The sequence below is a fragment of the Myotis brandtii genome, unplaced genomic scaffold (assembly GCF_000412655.1).
Source record: "Myotis brandtii unplaced genomic scaffold, ASM41265v1 scaffold223, whole genome shotgun sequence".
Taxonomy (NCBI): Eukaryota; Metazoa; Chordata; class Mammalia; order Chiroptera; family Vespertilionidae; genus Myotis; species Myotis brandtii.
Window position 1 is genome coordinate 393958 of NW_005358369.1, and position 18138 is coordinate 412095.

The following is an 18138-nucleotide window of genomic DNA, read 5'->3' on the forward strand; positions in this document are numbered from 1 at the left end:
TGTTTGTTGCCACAAACTTTATACTCTGTTGCTAAGCTGTTCATCTATGAGAGGAGAGGTTGATGCTAAGTATTAACTGTGGATCATAGCTTGTTGGCTGCTTGTTATAGAGAGCGTGTGTCTTTCGTATATACTGAAACATTTGTAAAAATGGCATGAGAAAATTCTACACTTTAAAAAAACCTTTAATACATCATCATCACTGGTTTCAGGTATAGCTGTTCCTTAATGTTTATTTTATAATGATAGATTCTTGATAAAACGTACCACTCATTCACAGACATTTGTTGAGCTAGGAAGCTTGCCGGGCTTTGGCAATCCAAAATGAACATGATCTAGTTCTTTCTGGACATACAAGTTTTCAAAGCCTTTTAACTCTTCAGCACAATGAGAGCGAACACACTCCTAGGAGATGACATGTTCGGTGGTGGGGTGTAGGGATGTCTGTTTGCGTAGTATTTACTGCCTCGGATTGGGAGAATTTAGACGACATTTCACACGTGCTCTTGGAGAAGCTGATGAATGGAACGGACGGCTTTGTTTTAATGCGCTTGGTGTGCGGGAAGTTGTAGGAGGCTGCGTGATAACTCCTCTTGGGTTTGGTTCCCAGCTCAGGTTTCAGCTCGCGAGCCCAGGCTTGGAGGCACGGAGTGGAGAGTTAAGAGCACAGGCTCTGGGGTCTGTTTGGGGCACCGACCGTGGCTTTTCAACCTGCTAACTGTATGACCCTAAGGGGCAAGCCACTTAGGGGCTCTGTGCCTCAGTTGCCTGAACTGTTTTCTCGTTTGTTAGGAGAATAAACGAGATCATCTATCCAATGGGCTTGATGCAGTGCCTGGCACACAGCAAGCACTACATGTTGACGAGGGTAAGGGTGGCTCTGCATGCCGCAAGGCAGGTGTGGTTGTCACCGTGCACTGGTCTTTCCCCCACACCTGTGCCCCCTCCATCCAGCCGTGGTGGGACTGGCTAGTGTCACTGTGCAGACAGACTCCACGGACGGATGGCCAGCAGCTCTCTCCCATGCTGGGCCGCAGCGCTTCCTCCCACGTGTGACGTTTACAGAAAGGGCCGCCCTCTGCATTTGTGTGCTTGCTTATTGCATCACATTTGTGATCAGAGGTTCCTACCCTGGGCCCCAGACAGTCCAGAGCCTCCAGTCCATAGTGGTAGGCGGGAGGTTTCTGTATCTGTGGAAAATTCATTTTCTTGAGGAAAGAGCTCAGATACGTAGCTTTTGTCAGAGTTTCAAAGGCCTCTGCCCCCCCCCCCCCCCCCCCCCCCCCCCCCCGAACGGTCACCTGAACTTCAGATGGTCATGATTCTTTCTGGAAGGCCACTCAAGAGGTTAGAAATATAACCCCTCCTAGAAAATGAAGCGCAGATTTGCATCTTACACGCTGTTTTATATGAGACATAAATCATTTTGAGGATATAGTTGAGATTTTAATTTGAGGGACTCAAATATAAATGGACTGTTTTTCCCTCTCCCTCCTCTTGTCCACGTTCTGAAGAATCGTGAGAGCAAGGAAAGGAGAGGCGTGTAGGCTCTGGAGTGGACCGTTCCCGTTCAGCTCTCCCTTCCTAGTGCGACCGCGCCCGTGACTGAGCCTCCCCACCTGTGAGGAGACCAGGACCATGCCTGCCTCACAGGGTCGTGAGGACGCGACACGGAGCCATCGCACAAAGGCCTCTCGCTCTTCCTGGCGTGTAGTACGTGCTGTGTGAATGCTGCCCTCACTTTTGTTGCATGTGTACCCCACGGCATTTGTACCAACAAGTTAGCTGCCTGTTGTCACTTGTTTTTTATTGTCTAGTTCACCTACACCTTATTGACGTGTGAACAGTTATAAGCATTTCTAATTCTTTATGACCAGACTTACTAAGGTTCTACACCTGAGTTGTCGTAAGTCAGAAAACCTTAATCAGTGAGGATCCCAGGCACATGGATCTTACTCATGCTGGGAATTTTGGGCAGCATCAGAGGAGGGGACAGAAACCAGTGAGTGCGGTGTGGTCACAGGAACTGTTAAGTCGCTGGAGCAGAGCCAGTCATCCTGGGGTTTCTGAGTGGAAAGGCCCTCTTATCCAACCTCTGCAGCGCAGGTGAGGGATGAGGCCCAGAGCAGCGGCTCTGAGCTCCTGGAACTGACACGCAACCGTGGGCAGCGTGTTTTGCTTCTCTCTGGGCCTCAGCTTCCTTCTCTCATAGGGGGATAAGAATAGTACCCACCTCATAAGGTTGTTGTGAGGGTTCAATTAGATGTATGTAAAGCTCCTAGAATAGTGCCTGGCACAGAGTAAGTGCCCAATAAATGTTACGCCCTGGCCGTGTGCTCCGTTGGGTGGCTTTGCCCCAGGCACCGAGAGGTGGCGGTCGGGGCACATGCCCAGGTTGCCATCAGTGTCGGGTGTCTTCAATGGCAGAGGACCAGAGTGGCAGTGACAAGAAACCAGGGGGAAGTGAACTACTGAGCACACAGTTTACCAGCAGCAGCTGAAGAAATAAGTTGAGTTGATGTTAAGTCACCTTGACTCAGTGACATCCAGTGGGTGTGCTCGTAGGTGACATTCCCGGAGGCCGAGGCCAGAACCAGGGAGGCCACAGCCCTGCTTGCCTCTGCACCTCCTCCTGGAGCCCAGGTCAGAGTCCCTTCTCGGGCTGTATTTGATGTTCCAGGCCCGGAATGGCTGTCTTCAGAGGAGAGTGAAGGACTCGTGAGGGGACTGAGGATGTTTGGGTGGAGAGGAGAGAAGATTCAGGTCGGGGACAGCAGCTGGTCTCCTCGCAGAGGAAAAGAACGCTCTGTGCTGTGTGAGTGGACGGCTGACGTGGAGAGGCGGGCCCTCCCTGTGGGCGCAGCAGGTAGCAAGGTGCCTGGAAATGTGCTCAGGAGACGCAGTGCCCGGAGCTGGGAGTACAGGGACACAGTGTTTGATTGGAGTCGAGTGTGAGCGTGGCCGCAGTGAGATGTACAGAGAGGGGCCAGCAGTGAGGAGGACGGGCTGAGAACATGACAGACTTGCTGTTTGAGGCGGAAGGGCCTAGACCTGTTTAAAACGGAAGCGGCCTGATCACGGGTCATTAGCACCGTAGGGCAAGGTTCGGCTTTTAAAAGTAAGACATGAGCTCTTTCATTGTGTCTTCAACATGAAGGACATAAGATTCTACTTTTCTCCATTTTCTGAATTTCTTAAAGGGATGGGGCTTAATAGTAGGAAGGGCAACCTTTTCAGGTTGTTAGAAAGCTGGTTGCTCATGTGAGAAATGAGGCCTCCGAGTCCATCCCAGCTGGAGTTAGCCCTGTCCCCTCTGTCCGCCGTCCCTGCAGGGCAGGGCTCTGGAGCTGGCGCAGAAGAAAGCGGGGCTAGAAGAGCCGCCTCCCGTGCACGTTTCCCCGTCTCTCCTCCAAGCACAGGCCCAGCTCCGGAAGCTGCAGTCCGGGAGCGCTGACGTGTTCTCAGCGGGCACTCAGAACAGGTTATTCAGCTACTAGTTAGTGATGTTCCTTAGATCCAGGTCGCCTGTCTTTTTCCTAATGAAGTTTCCAGCCTGATGGGATAGAACATATGTTCAGCTAACACATGTAACACTATGTACAGGAGGAGACCAAGATGGCGGCATAGGTAAACACCGCAGACTGCTGCTGCAAACAACCACTTCAAAAATACAACTAAAAGACGGAACGGACATCACCCAGAACCACAGGAAGGCTGGCTGAGGAGAGACTCTTCAACTAGAAGGAAAAATAACAGCACACCGAGGCTCAGAGGAGGCGCAGTGTGGAAAAAACTCAGGTGCGGAGGTGCGCGCGCAAAGCGGGCTGGTGGCTGAGAGCGCGGTTGTCGTTTTCGGTCAGGGGGGAGTCTCAGACTCTGAGCTCCAGATACGGGCGAATCGCTGGGGACTCGGACCCAAACGGGAGAAGCGGGAGTGTCTGGCATCAGTTGGAAGGCAGCTTTCCCTCCGAGGTTTGCAGCGGTTCCGGGGGTTCTGAGAAGCAGAGCCTCTGGGAACGGGACTGAGAGGGGCCATAACCGCTCCCTCCGCCCGCCCGCCCTGTTGAGCCCGCCCCGCCCAAGCCCTGCGCAGAGCCATTTGCCAGATCGCCTCAGGCAAACAAATGTAACCTGAACAATAAAGATTTAATTAAAAAAACAAACAAAAAAAACACTATGTACACACATACACATACAACGTATATGACACGCATACACTCAGCCAGTAGGCACAGCGTGCTTCAGGAAAGCTCTGCAGAGAAAGAGGGAAGTGACCCCAGAAGGTCAGGTTTAAAACCTTCTTGGGCTAAACACATTGGAGTAGAGGTTTGGCCAACGAGAAAGACCTTCCGGGCAGGGAAGGGCGGGTGCCCTGGTGCAGAGGCAGAAAGAGGCAGCTTTGCGATGGCGTGTGGGAGGTGGGGTGAGGAGCGGTCGGTGCCAGCTCCTTTGGCGGATGTTTAGCAAGGTGAGTGGACAGGCCCAGCCAACCACTTAAACTTGGGGGGTGAGAGGAGGGAAAGACGGGTCTGAAACAGGAGATTTTCTAATGTGGGGAACAGAGAGAGCGCTCTTCCTCGCTTGGGGGATAGGACCGGAGGGGCTGCTAGGAAGCCAGGAGGGATGGAGAGGGAGTGGTCGGATCATTAGCACCTCTGGACTGGTTGCTTTTGAGCCCCAGTGGGACCTGCAGGGGATGGGGGGACCCACTCACCTGGACCATGGGGTGAGGCAGGGCTGGGTGGGCGTTTTCTGCAGACAGCAGGCAGAGCTGTGGAGGGGAGGGAGTTGTTCAGCAGGAATGTGTGAGGGCTGAACGTAAGTCTCAGAGGCTGGAGAAGCGGGCGGGGTCGGGGCGGGGGGTTGAGTGAAGGTGAAGGAAAGTTGTCAGGGTTTGAGAAGAGGACCTGGAGGGAATGGGGTCCTGGGAGCCCAGGGAGGACAGGGGTGGAGCTTGCACAAGGACTGTCACCCTCCAGTGCCCGCACCATTGAAGGGTGGCATCGTGCAGGGGGAACGGGGGAGCACTGAGCACAGAACCAGGGCTGGAGTGAAGGCGAGCAAGGCAGGAGCAGTTCCCCTGTGTGACCCCCGGGCAGGCTGGCTGCTGTGAGCCCAGCACCGGTGGAATGTCTGGGGCTGTGCCAGCCTCTTTTGTGGGTGACTAGCCTCTGGGAGCTTCTCTAACAGGGACAGGACTCCGACACTCCGCTGTGACTTCAGCAGGTCGCCACGCCCCAAGAGGTCCTCTGGTTCTGGACTTCTAGCTGGAATTGGTCTTGATGCATTTTTCAATGATGACTGAAGGGGGTGGATTCGGGATTTAGTTAGGGGGCCTCCCAATTAAACTGGGGAACATGATCCTTGTGAAAAGTCATTTCAGCTTATCAGTAGTTGGCAAACATTTCTGCAGCAGTGGTGGTTCTGGCTGAGCCTTTGGCTGCTTACTCAACTGAACAGCAAGCTGTGTCCACTGATGGAATGAAAAAAATAATGATGTTGTGTTACAGGAACTTTTTACAATATGCCAGAGGGACCTACTGGAGTCTCTTTAATCTTGAACAATGGCTGTTTCTTGCAGAGGCAAATTATGCAAATCGGTACTTAGTGTTTCATAATCAATCAGGTCTTTGTTGGGAGAGTAGCGAGTGCCAGCGGACAGAGCGCCTCTCCTCCTGGGGGTGGGCGCTGGCAGCCAGACGCTGCTGGGACCCGCGAGGGACACTGGTGACTGCTGTGAGCTCTGCAGCTGAAATGCCGATGTCCTTTGGGAAGAGCCTGACCGCTTTGTACCAGGGATTTGGTTTTACAGTTTATCTTCCTTTCGGTGATTTACAAAACACCCACGAAGGAGCCACTAGCAGGACTGTTCTGTGGGTGACATAAAGCCGGGCCGCACCCGCCGGGGACAGATGGAGCCGTGCTCCCTCCCCCGGGTGCCAGCCCTCTCCGGCTCTCCAAGTGCACAGGTGTATGTATTCTAAACAGTGTCTTTTCGGCTCCGGCCTGGCACAGCAGTTAACCTTTCACAGTCCCTTGAGTCTAGATAGGAACAAAGAACCAGAGGACTTTAAAAGCCCTTGGGGAAAAACAGTGATATGTTTGAGTTCCCGTTATCGCTGCAGCTGTCATGCTTGTGCTGCCATCTAGTGGTTAAGGGAGTCACTTCCCTACTATTAACTCCTTCCCCTGCTAGGAAGCGCATGAAGAGCAGTTCAGTTCAGAGGTTAAATCATTATTGAGGAACCGCTTCAGGCTACGCTGTGAGCAGCTTATGTCACATTTCAGAACCAGGCGGTGACGTGCAGGGGGTCCGTGCCCTGGCCTGGAAGAGGCAGAGGAGACCTTCTGGAGGGTGTCACCGAGCAGCCTGGCCAACAGGGGTCAGAGGACTGGGAATGGGAGGGGGAGGCTCTGAGTCTGGGGAAGTCCGTGGGGAGACCAAGGCGGAGCCTGGGGCTTAAGGAATTGGACTCGATCCTGTGGGTCCATGTAACTTGGGGAAGTCCTTAGAAGACTTACCTTTTTGTTTGAGACAGTTTTCTGTCTGATGGCAAAGATGGAACACACTAATCATAGAAAATTTTTGAAGTACACAGAGGTATTAAGAATAAAGCAAAGTCTCCAAATCTTGCCACCCAGAAACCATCCGTGTTTTGATGAGCAGCCTGAGGTTCCTCTCTGTGCGTGTAAACCGCGAGTGTGCGCATTTCCTGTATTTTATGTCCATGGCCTTCGGGCAGCCATGCTTTCCCCTGCTCGGCAGCGTGCTCGTGGAGACCCTCCCGGTCAGCAGCCCTGGGTGAGTCCCGTCAGCGCAGGTTGGGCTGTTCTGTTTTGTTTGGCTTCTCCTCGAAAGCCTTGATGTGTAAGGACAGGGAATGCAAGGCTTTTCCCTCAAGTGCATCGACTGTGGGACCACACGGCTACTGTTTCATAATCTACTTGCTTTTATGGTGGGTGGATCGCGTGGAGAGTTGCTGTGTCTTGCTGATTTGGGGACTTGGCTTTACTAAAATACAGCCACTTAAGAGTGAACTCCGTTTATCTTCAGAGAAGGAGAGGGCGGGCCCGCCGAATAGCTGGAGTTTTAGGGCGGAGTTTAGACAAACCGGTGGGTTAGCAGCAGCTTCCGGAAGAGGCGGGGCGGGCAGACCCTGAGCGTGGCTGTCGCTCTGTGCTGTCCCGCAGCTGTAGCGGCCTTTCCGTGGGCAGAGCCCCTCAGTGCAGGGACCTCTGACCTCAGAGGGTGCTGGCCACACTCCCGGCAAAGCAGCCCTCGGAGAACTGCCGGGTTCGGGGGGCATCTTCGTGGGTAGACGTGTCTTCTGCTTGTTTTGAGCCATTTATACGAACCGTTACCTTGGTGCCTTCCCATCTGTAATGTGCGTCATAGTTCGTGGGAAGACGTGTCTCCTGCTTGTTTTGAGCCATTTATACGAACCGTTACCTCGGTGCCTTCCCATCTGTAATGTGCGTCATAGTGGACTCTGTCTCCTTCGATCGTTTCAGGAAGTGAATGAGGTCAGGGATGCAGAGCATTTAGCTCGGTGCCCGCGCATAGTATGCACTCAATAAAAGTTGCCTTTTAACTTCTGCTACTGCTGTTTGTAAGAAATGGTTTTTACAGCTCTCCCTTTGTAGTGGAGCCCAAGGATATTAAGCAACTTGCTCAGAATTTCAGCTGGCAAAGCCTGAGAGTTAGAAGAGCTATAAACACACCGCTTTCTTCCCAGCCCAACTTTGGAACCACCTAAAAGAGAAATACAGGAGTCGGAACACAAAAAGCCAAGTTCGATTTGGGGCCAGATGTGGGTGGAGTGTGGACCTGAAGAGCCCCCTCTGCCGCTGGCCGCCGAGCACGCCCACCTTCTCCAAGTCATAAGCCAGAGAGCTTTCGCCTCCGCCCTCCGAGAAGAGGGAGCGGGTTGGGAGAGGCCAGGAGCATCCGTCAGCTGACGTCCTCCCACACGAAGCCTGAGGACAGCAGAAGGCGGCCCAACGAGATGAGAGCCAAAGGACCCAGCCAGCTCCCCGTGTTCCTGCCAACGCCCCGTCTGCCCTGCTCCACGCCAGCCCTACACACCACCTTTCGCCCCGGCCTGCTCTGCCCGCGCCCCGTCCTGAGACGCGTGGAGATGAGCTCAGGTGGGGGAGCAGCACCCCTCCTGGAAGTTGCCTTCGTGGCGCCTTGCAGCCCTGAGGGCGGTGTTTGCTGATTGACATGTAGGGAGCACTGGTCACATTGGCCAGTCTCTCCAACCACCCGTCTCCTTGCTCAGACTCTCAACATCCCCGTGGCCGTCAGTTCCAAGCCTCCTGGGTAGCACCCCACAGGGGCCAGCAGCCGCCTCGGAGCAGTGGCCTCCGCTGGGGACACGTTCCCTCTGGCAGGCACATCTCACGGCCACAGGAGGACTTTGACACGAGCACGTGTGTGGGGACACAAGAGCCTCCCGCAGTCTTCCTCTGCCCACTCACTCAGACACATTTTAAGCCCATGCACACAGACGTCTCACCTGAAACCCTGCTCATACTTCCCTGAAGAAAGACCTCAAACCTAAGCTGAACATGAGTAGTTTTCTTAGTCGTGGCGGTATAATATGGAATAAGTAACTTAGCCCTTGAGGTGTAGGCCTGCCATCCACCCCACTTCGCCATCACTGGCCTTGTGACCTTGCATGGGCCTCAGTTTCCATGCTCCTTAGAAGGAGATGGGGTGATGCGGATTCAGCCGGTTGTTATGGGGAGTAACTGACAGAGCGAATGCCGAGCAGTTCATGCCTGGCACACACGTGGCTGGTGCTCTGTGACAGCCACGGCCGGGACATCCCGAGGGCAGTGCACTGTTGATCCGGATGTGAGAGGAGAAAAGCAGCTGATGTGCTCACTCACTGCTGTTCCCAGTCCCCGGTTGTCCCCTGTGAGCCTCTGCCGAAAACTGGTCGTGACCTATCAGGAACCTGTGCTTCCATTTGTGCCTGACACTCGGGTGCCTGGGTTCCATCCGGGCTTCCCCCCTGCGTCCCCGAACAGATGGCTCACCCTCGCTCCGAGGCACTCTCTCACCTGTAAACGGGTGTGATGATGGGGCTGCCTTGTGGGGCTGCTGGAAGGATTGGGTGAGCTGGTGCACGCAGAGCTCTCGGAAGCTGCCTGGTTCCTAGCAGACTCTCAAAGAAGACGGTGCCGATTTGCCGACGTGGCAGTGAGACTGCTCAGTGGAGCTTAGAAATAAAGCAGCTGAGATTGCAGTGGGTTTAGGTGTTGGTTCAGGTGTGGGTTACTGCTGTTTTGGCAGCAGAAAACCTGCACTTCAAAATGACTAAAAATGTTAAGAGGAGAAAGTGCTTAAGTGGGAGATTTTTCAAAATAATATTCTACTCAGGAAAATGTTAAATGCCCTGCAGGGGACAGAGTGTCTAGGGACCCCATGCACCCGGCGCCCACCTTCAACGGCGGTGAACTAGGGCTGACCCTGTGTCATCCGCTCCCCCCACCTCCCGTATTATTCTGAAGCAACCCCAGGGATGTCATTTTATTTGTAAATTTTTCAGCACATATCCTTAAAAGATAAGGATTTTAAAAACAAAAATATTAAAAACAGTCATATTACATACTACTGTTATCATACCTGAATAAATTCATTGTAATTACTTAACATCATTAGATGTTAAGTGGGAGGTTTTCAAACCAGTTGAATAATAGTACACAGCAGGCACCGAAGTGACTTCAGTGTCAAATGACACGACACAGCAGCGTGTCTGTCACCAGTGGCGTTGGGAGCCCGTGGAGCTCAGTGTCAGGAGGGTCCCACTCCTGCTCTCGCTGATTCCGCCTCTCGGGCCTTTGGTTCCTTCCCACTGAGGAAAGGCCTATTTCCACAGGTTGTCAGAACTGGATGAAGTAACCACTGGCAGTGACGGGTGGAGGAGACAGGAGCTAGTACTGCCTTCCCTTCTCTTTTAGCTACAGCTCGGTTCTTGCTGTAAATCACGGTGTTTGTTGGAAATGAAGGATTCCATCTTCATCCACATCTGTCCTGTCCGATAGACAATACAGTGTGGCGTGTGGTCAGGGCGCAGCTCCCGCTGTAGAACCTTCGCCGGGGAAGGTGCTCGGCTGGGGAACAGAGCCTCTCTCTGCAGCTCGTCAGCACGCACCATGTCAGCGATTGTACCCGCGATGCTCACCTGCCTGCCCCTCACTGACAGGCGAGGAGAATGATTGCACAGAGCCAGTGTGTTCTCAACAGGTAGGTCCTGGGGATACAGCAGTGAGCAGGACCTCAGAGAACTTAGTGGAAGTCTAGTGGGGGTCATAGATAAAACTTCTATCACATGGAAAGCGCTGGCAGGGTGCACAGAGCCAGTGTGTTCTTCGTCGTCTGTTTGTTCACAGTATCCAGGTGCCCCTCATGATAGCTTTGCTACTTCTCGATTCAACTCATAAGTCAGGAGTAATCAGATCTTGAAGCCCTTTCCCTCTCCTCTCCCCCATCCAACAGGTAGGTCCTGGGGACACAGCAGTGAGCAGGACCTCAGAGAACTTCATGGAAGTTTAATGGGGTCGTAGATAAAACTTCTATCACATGGAAAGCGCTGGCAGGGGTCTATAAAACACTGCGGGAGGTGTTAGGGAAGGCCTCATGGAGGAGGTGGCATTTGAGCGGAACCTGAAGGATGTGCTGGGGTTCTTTGGGTGGCATGGGGTTGCATAAGGAAGAAGGCTGTTCCAGGCAGAGAAAGAGCGGTCACAAAGGCACAGAGCTGTGAGACGGCGTGCCCACTGCCCGTCTGTGAAATGCCCCACTCGTGGCTCAGCCCCCAAAGCGCTCCCGACATTAGCCCTTGCGTCTTATCACCTCCCTGGCCCCACAGGCACTTGCCCAGTGACCCCTTCTTTCCTCCTAGGAACCCCCTCTCCCTGTCATTCAATGATATCAAGACCAAGAAGCTGACACTGGTTTTAGATTTTAATGGGGCAAATGTGCTTCCATTTTACTCTGATTTTCTTGTCAAACTTGAAATGAGGGTCTTTCTCCTTTAAAAGTAAGAGTTATTCTCTGTAGATACACACATATAAGAACTCTTTTCAGAATTAGCACTATATGTGGAAATATTCACAATCCAAAGCGTACGACTATGCAACCTCTCTAAAACTTTGAAAACGCCAGGGGCATATCACAGTTGTGTGAAATATAATATGCTGTTTTTGGCAGTTTATTCTCAAAAGATAGGGCTTAAGCACAACAGTAAACAGATGAGAGGTTGGCCAAGAGTTTTCACAGAGATAGTGTTGGTCACGTGGTTAAACTGTCAGATCATTCCTCATGACAATGACCCTATCCTGGGATACTATTCGGGGGTTTATGCTGTCTATTTAGGTAAATCAAAGGCCTATTGGAATTTTTTCCTTGTTATTGATCTGTTGCGATTTGTGCGTGTGTTTATTTTAGGAAGCTGAAAAAATTTCAGGGTTGTCAAATACCTATAGAAATCTCAATGCTCATTTATTTCTTTGTATCCTTGGCATTTGAAATATTAGCTTATACATTGTGCTCATGTTAAATATTGAGTCATATTGATGATATTATAATCATTTAACACCTCTTAAGTTTCCAAGAATTCCATTTAATCCTGAATAAGCTTCACTCCATTTTAATACATTCATTTTATCGAAATCCGCCGTTACAGAGCATAAGACATTGGGGTCACATATGTTATACTTTAAGTGAAGCCTCTTGCAGTTATGTTTTTGAGATGCCCCTGGGGCCTTCTTGTTCCTGGCACACACACACCCCCCACGCACCATTCCCCCTGGGAGACTAGACCTAGCTAAAGAGGGCGGTGGCAGCTGGATCTAGCCTATGGAGTAGATTCCTTTAAAACTTTCCTTGGACCTTTTAAAGCTTTTTATGGAAAACTTTTTGACTCCTAAAAATCCTGTTTTGGATAATTAGGCCCTAAGTAGGTGTGCTATGGACGGAATGTGTGTGTCCCCAAAATTCATATGTTGGAGTCCGAACCCCCAACGTGATGGTATTTGAAGATGGGACCTTTGGGGGTGATTAGTTCACGGGGTGGAGCCCCACGAATGGGATTGGTGCCCTTTCAGAAGAGCCGTGAGAGAGGGGGTCTCTCTCTTCACCGTGTCAGGGTTCAGCAAGAAGGCAGCGTGCGCAAACCACACTATGATGGTCTCTGGAGCGGACCCCGAATCCGCCAGCACCTTGATCGCGGCCTTCCAGCCCCCAGAGCCGTGAGAAATAAATGTCTGTTGTTTAAGGCCCCGGCCAATAGTATTGTGTTACAGCAGCCCAGGCTGACTTAGACACGTGTATTAGAGTCTCATTGCTGCCATTACAAATTACCACAGACTCAGTGGTTTAGAGCAACACACTTTTATTATCTTCCTTCCTTGTTTTACTTTGTTTTTTAATTCATAGCTCTATGCACAGTACTTGACACATGGTAGGTGCTTTAGAGTCGGTTTTTAAGATGCTGAAACCGGCCGTCACAAATGGAATCCTCTGCACTGTGTGTGCTCTGTTCATCCTGGCGGGGCCTTGGGGGAGGCGGGAGCTGGCTGTGCAGGGATAAACCGTGGCCTTGAACCTTGGAACTGCTGCTTGGCAAGGGCCCTTTTCTAAACGGGAGAGCTCTGCCTTTAGGGTCCATTTTAGATAAAGAGAGAAAAGGGGATTGGCCCTCATTGGCATATGCTGTGCAGATACCAGACATGCATTATCCCGGTAATCTCAAAGTTCCTCAGAGACCATTTCTCCAAAATGTCATAGACCACAACAGTCACAGGAAGAAAGAGCCACTAAAAAGAGATCAAGGCCAGCAATGTCAGTGGTTATACATGCGTCTAAAACCAAAGTTGTCCAGTTTGTACTTTCAGAATCTTTCTACAACCTGCATTCCATTCTCTGTTAATATTACATGTGAGTATAACACCTCTCTAGCTATAAACATTTTGTTTTGTTTTATTTTAGATTTCACACATCGGCAAACTGAGAGATTTTCTTCTGGAACACAGGAAAGACTACATCAATGCTCACAGGTAAGTGCATACTTTTTACGTGGCTTTGCTGCCTGTTCTGTTCCATACCGGCATCCTGACCTTTTACTTGGGGACTCCGAGGCATAATGGGGAAGATCAGTTTGGCAGGGCGCCTACCGAGCACAGGGCTGCTCAGAGTCCCGATACCCCCACAGCAACATGTCCTGATCTGATAGTCTCTGTGTGCACCTCACTGCTGGGAACTCAGGTGAGGGGACAGAGCGTCTCACTCAGGAAGAATGTGGAAATGCCGTGGAGATGAGCGCTTGCCGGGGGGCTGTGGTTAGGTTGATGTTCTTAAAAGATAAAGCATTTCGACGGAGCCGCCAGATCAGCGGTTCTCAACCTGTGGGTCGCGACCCCTTTGGGGGTCGAACGACCCTTTCACAGGGGTCACCTAAGACCATCGGAAAACACATATATAATTACATATTGTTTTGTGATTAATCACTATGCTTTAATTATGTTCAATTTGTAACAATGAAATTGGGGGTCACCACAACACAAGGAACTGTATTAGGAAGGTTGAGAGCACTGCTCTAGATGGTCTCTGGAGCAGGTGGCAGCTCTTGCAGACAGAGCGCAAGCGGGATGCAGGTCCTGGTGGCGGGATGCAGGTCGTGGCGGCGGGATGCAGGTCCTGGTGGTGGGGTGCAGGTCCTGGCTCCTGCCCTCCGCCCTCCGTGTGCCCGGGTGTGTACACCAGGCAGTCGTGTGGGTAATGGACGTTAGATTGGACCTGGGAGATGACAGAATCAGGAGCATCTCGGGAGGATTTTATCTCCGTGAGACGAGGGGATTGGCCCCAGAACCCCTCCTCTCACGGGGCCGGAGAATGGAAAGGAAACCCTCTTGTCAGTATACAGAGGGGGAATGTTTTGTATAAACGCTTTACCAGAGAAAAGAATTAACCTCGGGTGGATTTTAAATAACCCTTGCCACTTTGTCTACTGAAACATAGACAACTTTATACATTTAAGTGTATTTCATTTGAATAACTAAAAATATACTAAAGTTATTACCCTAATGCCTATTACCAAGAAGACGGTATTTTTAAGTTCTTAGTTCAAATAGTTGGTGAACACTAGATGGCAGTGTAAACTGTTTCTAAAGGTGTGTTTGTATAGCAAGTACTAATCTTACGGTCCATAAAATGGAAGCTACAGTTATTTTGGGAAACTTAACCACACTATGTAAACCTTCAGTGTCCAGCTCTTCCATGGGAATCCATTGTTAACTTCCCTCGGCCGTGAAAAGGCCTCCGGCTGCATGAAGGCTGTAAACGATGGTTTAGTTCAAGCCACCACCTCATCAGCCTATAGACCCAGTGTTTCTCTCTCAGCCAGGCTCAGCCTCTGCACCTGCAGCCACGTCCAGCTACTGCCTGTGTTTGAACAGCCGTGAGCTAAGAATAGTTTTCACGTTTTTAAATGGCTAGGGAAGAACAATAAACTTCTCCACATATGAAAATTCTGTGAAATTCTGATTTCAGGGCCCGTTAATAACATGTATCAGAGCAGCACCGTGCCCACTCGTGTGTGCATTTCTGTGACGGCCGAGCGGAGCGCTGGGGCAGACACACGGCCCTCAGTGTAATGTGTTTATGTCGGACCCTTTCAGAAAACGTCGGCGGAGCCCCGCTCGAAATACCCAGGGTGATGCTCACTCCACAGCTAGTGAGGAGACTCAAATAAGACAATGCCGTTGCAATTTGGTGCAGAAAGGAAAAGGCAGCTGTTCAATAAAGGATTGCTGTGTCAGGGCGCTGCTCTGATTATAGCGGTGCCACCGAGGCAGTTCTCTCGCACAGCTCAGCCCCCACGCGTGCCAGTGTTCCCAGACCGCCAGGCCGGGCTCACGCCAAGGCCTTTCCTCGGACGCCCTCAGGAGAGCGGGCACTGCCTGAGCCGTCCCCGTGCCAGCCTCAGTGGCAGCGGACGCTGGGCCTTCCTGGCTGTGCGCCCGAGGGTCAGGCAGAGCTGTGGCTCCTGAGGCTTTCCTAGTCTTGACCAATCGATCACCCGTTTCCTGGTCGCTGCCGGTCGTTGCCAGCTAATGTGCTCTGAGTTCCATTTCTGACCCTGTTTCAGTCCTTTTGAAAGAGCGAGGGCTTCGGGCCAGGCACACCTAGGAGCTGGCGTCAGCTCGCCGAGTGTTAACCATGTGTGTGCGTGCATCTCACTTCACGGCTGTTCGCTTCTTTGTAAAACCTGGACAGTTTTTCACAAGGATTGAATGTGAGTGTTCTTGGCACACGTCAGTCCCTTGGTGGATAGAAATGGAGTTGGAACCCCATTTGACCTGTGATGCAGTTGGGGGTGATCACTGAAAAAAGAAAGCGCCTCCGTCTCCTGCCAGACAGAGGGGGAGGGAGGGGGAGAAAGGTGGGAGGCAGGAGGCAGGCCAGCATGACGTGTGCGTGCGGTACCGGTTTATCGCTAGTGAAATCTCGGGTGGCAGGCAGGGCTTGGGTCAGCGGGCGGTGGCCTTGATGCGGGCTCCTGAGTTAAACACTCACGCAGCCGGGGATGCCACTGAGCAGCCACGGCTCCTGGAGTGCAGAGAGCGGGCAGGTCCCTTTAGAGCCCGTGAGAGGAACGGAGCCGAGCCTCTGCTGTCCAAGCAGCAGGTCCCACAGGGGGGGCTGTGGATAGACGTGGGGCCACGTTCCTGCCAGCCCCTCTGCCAGGTGGTCAGTCCGGGAGGGCGGGAGGGAGGAGGCTGAGGGGGAGGCTGGGAGTCCAGGGGGACTCCTGCCCCAGAGCACGAGGACTAGGGAAGAAGCGTGGCCTCAATGCCCTAGATTCTCTCCAGACGGAGAGAGGCCGCCCTCCCTCCTCCCAGTTGGCGCTCCCGCCCAGAGCCTGACTGGGAGGCCTTTCTCTCTCCCTCCTGCCAGCGCTGTGCGGCCAAGGCGCTCCAGCAGCATTTGGATGGAGTATGATGGTGGAATTGAAAGAACATGTTTAGAAATATTGCATTCAGACCCATAAGGCTCTGTTAGTTGGACATAATTAGGAAGCTGTAATTTTTTCCATAATGTAGAGCTCAGACTTTATTGACCCATTTAATTTTTTTAATAATGACATTTTACTAGAGCAGAACAGCATGCAACCTAGGTCGCCTCTGGCTGGGTCTCTTGAATGATTTCATTTAAAAGTAAGTTCCCACTTCTGGTAGATGGACCATTTCTGCAATATCCTGGCAACAAGACAACACCATGGCGGGGGGCGGGGGGGTCTCTTGGTTTCTGCTGTTGTTACTAATAGAATAACCATACTGCTAATTTCCTATTTAAAAGGTTAACATAAAATGTGCCCTAAAGAAACATAACCTTTTAATTGAGTCATCAGTTTTATCAAATTAACCTTTAGGACTTTTCCATTTCACTGAGCTGAGGTTCCATTAAGTCAAAATATAGCAAAGGCGGATGTTAATCTAATGTTCTCAGAGTTAGTCATTTAGAGGTCTGCTCTGACCCCGGGGCGAAGAAGTGAGCAGCTCTCTTTGTCCTTGTCCCTGACCCTGCTACCCCAACCAGGAGCAGGGAGCAAGCCTGAACCCCGTACATGCCTTTGACTGGGAATTGAACCTGTGATTAGTGTACGGCCGATGCTCTAACCGCTGAGTACACTGCCAGGGCCAAAGCCACATTTTTAATGAGGGCTGCATGCTCCAGCCGGACAGCTCCCAGGCCTGCGTCCCTCTCTCTGTGCGGCTGCTCCAGCTTGGCCTGTGCAGGTGCTTTTTCTGTCTGATGCCTTCCAAGTGCGGGTTCCCCTCCCTGACCGTCCTCTCACCTCTGAGCCTGGCCGGTCCCTCCCCTCCTTCAGTCTCAGCGTGGCTGTCACTCGGGCAGGGAAGCTTATTTCCCTCACGCCCACTGGGCTGTGTGACGTGCCCATCTGCTGCTGCCCTTTAATTTTGCCCCCACGCCACTCTCTCTCTTTTTAGCCATATCCTGTCTGAATATGGGAGGATGACAGACGCAGAGCGAGACCAGATAGACCAGGACGCGCAGACGTTCATGAGGACCTGCTCAGAAGCAATTCAGCAGCTGAGGAATCAAGGTGAGGTGTCCTGGGGCCCAGACACAGCCGCGACCGTCCTGGGATCCTCACGGCATCACCAGTTACAGCTCCCTCTGGGCACCTGTTTAGATTCAGGTTTTAAAGCTTCCAAATCCTTCTTTTTCTGATCAGTGTTTTAACGTAGCAGATAAAAGTAATGAAAAGGCCGTAATCTAAGTTAAATAAACAGGACCTCTCCAAACAACTAAAAGCTGTCTAAGGGGCCAGGGTCAGAGAAGATGCGTGTGTGTGTGTTGGGGGGGCGGGGGCAGCCCTTAGCAATCACATAAGTCATGCTCCGAGCCCGTAAGGGTCTATGCCAGTAGTTGGCAAACTGTGGCTCAGCAAACTGCGGCTCTTTGACCCCTTGAGTATGGCTCTTCCACAAAATACCGACTTCTGCACATGGGCCACAAAGTTTCAATCGCACTGTACGTGCGCGCCCACACGTGGTATTTTGTGGAAGAGCCACACTCAAGGGGCCAAAGAGCCGCATGTGGTGCTCGCCAGCCGCAGTTTGCCGACCACAGGCTATGCTGACATAACCTAGAACAGTGGTTCTCAACCTTGGCTGCACATTAGAATCACCTGGGAATCTTTTTAAAATCCTGATTTCCGGAATGAGGCCCAGAAATCAGGATTTTAAAAAGATTCCCAGGTGATTCTAATGTGCAGCCAAGGTTGAGAACCACTGACCTAGAACATACACGCGAACCTAATAAAACCAGGACCTAAGTGCCGAACCTTGTGATGGGCCCATTGACTCGGCCTTAGTCTCCTCATGTGTAAAGTAAGCACAGCCATGGCTGCCTGTAGATGGCAATGTCGGCGGCTAGCAGTGATGGGTGTCACGTGCGAGCAGGTGCTCAGCTCTCAGTACCTGGGGCTGACCTGCCGGGGTCCAGGGCTCGGGCTTCGGAGATGCGAGTTTGCAGGAGGAAGGCATCCTATGGCCAGGAGTCCAGGGAGGGTTGACTCCATGTCGACGGGACCCGGTAAA

General features: G+C 51.9%; 1 protein-coding gene across 2 annotated transcripts in view; it reads left to right on the plus strand.

The window, feature by feature from the left end:
* The window catches only part of STX18 (syntaxin 18), an 80050-nt gene that overhangs the window by 46773 nt on the left and 15139 nt on the right, over window positions 1–18138 (plus strand). For both annotated transcript variants that reach the window (XM_005866139.2, XM_005866140.2), the window contains 2 exons: window positions 13001–13068; window positions 17023–17138. In XM_005866139.2, the coding sequence (XP_005866201.1) occupies window positions 13001–13068; window positions 17023–17138 (184 nt within the window). The remainder of the gene's footprint in view (window positions 1–13000; window positions 13069–17022; window positions 17139–18138) is intronic.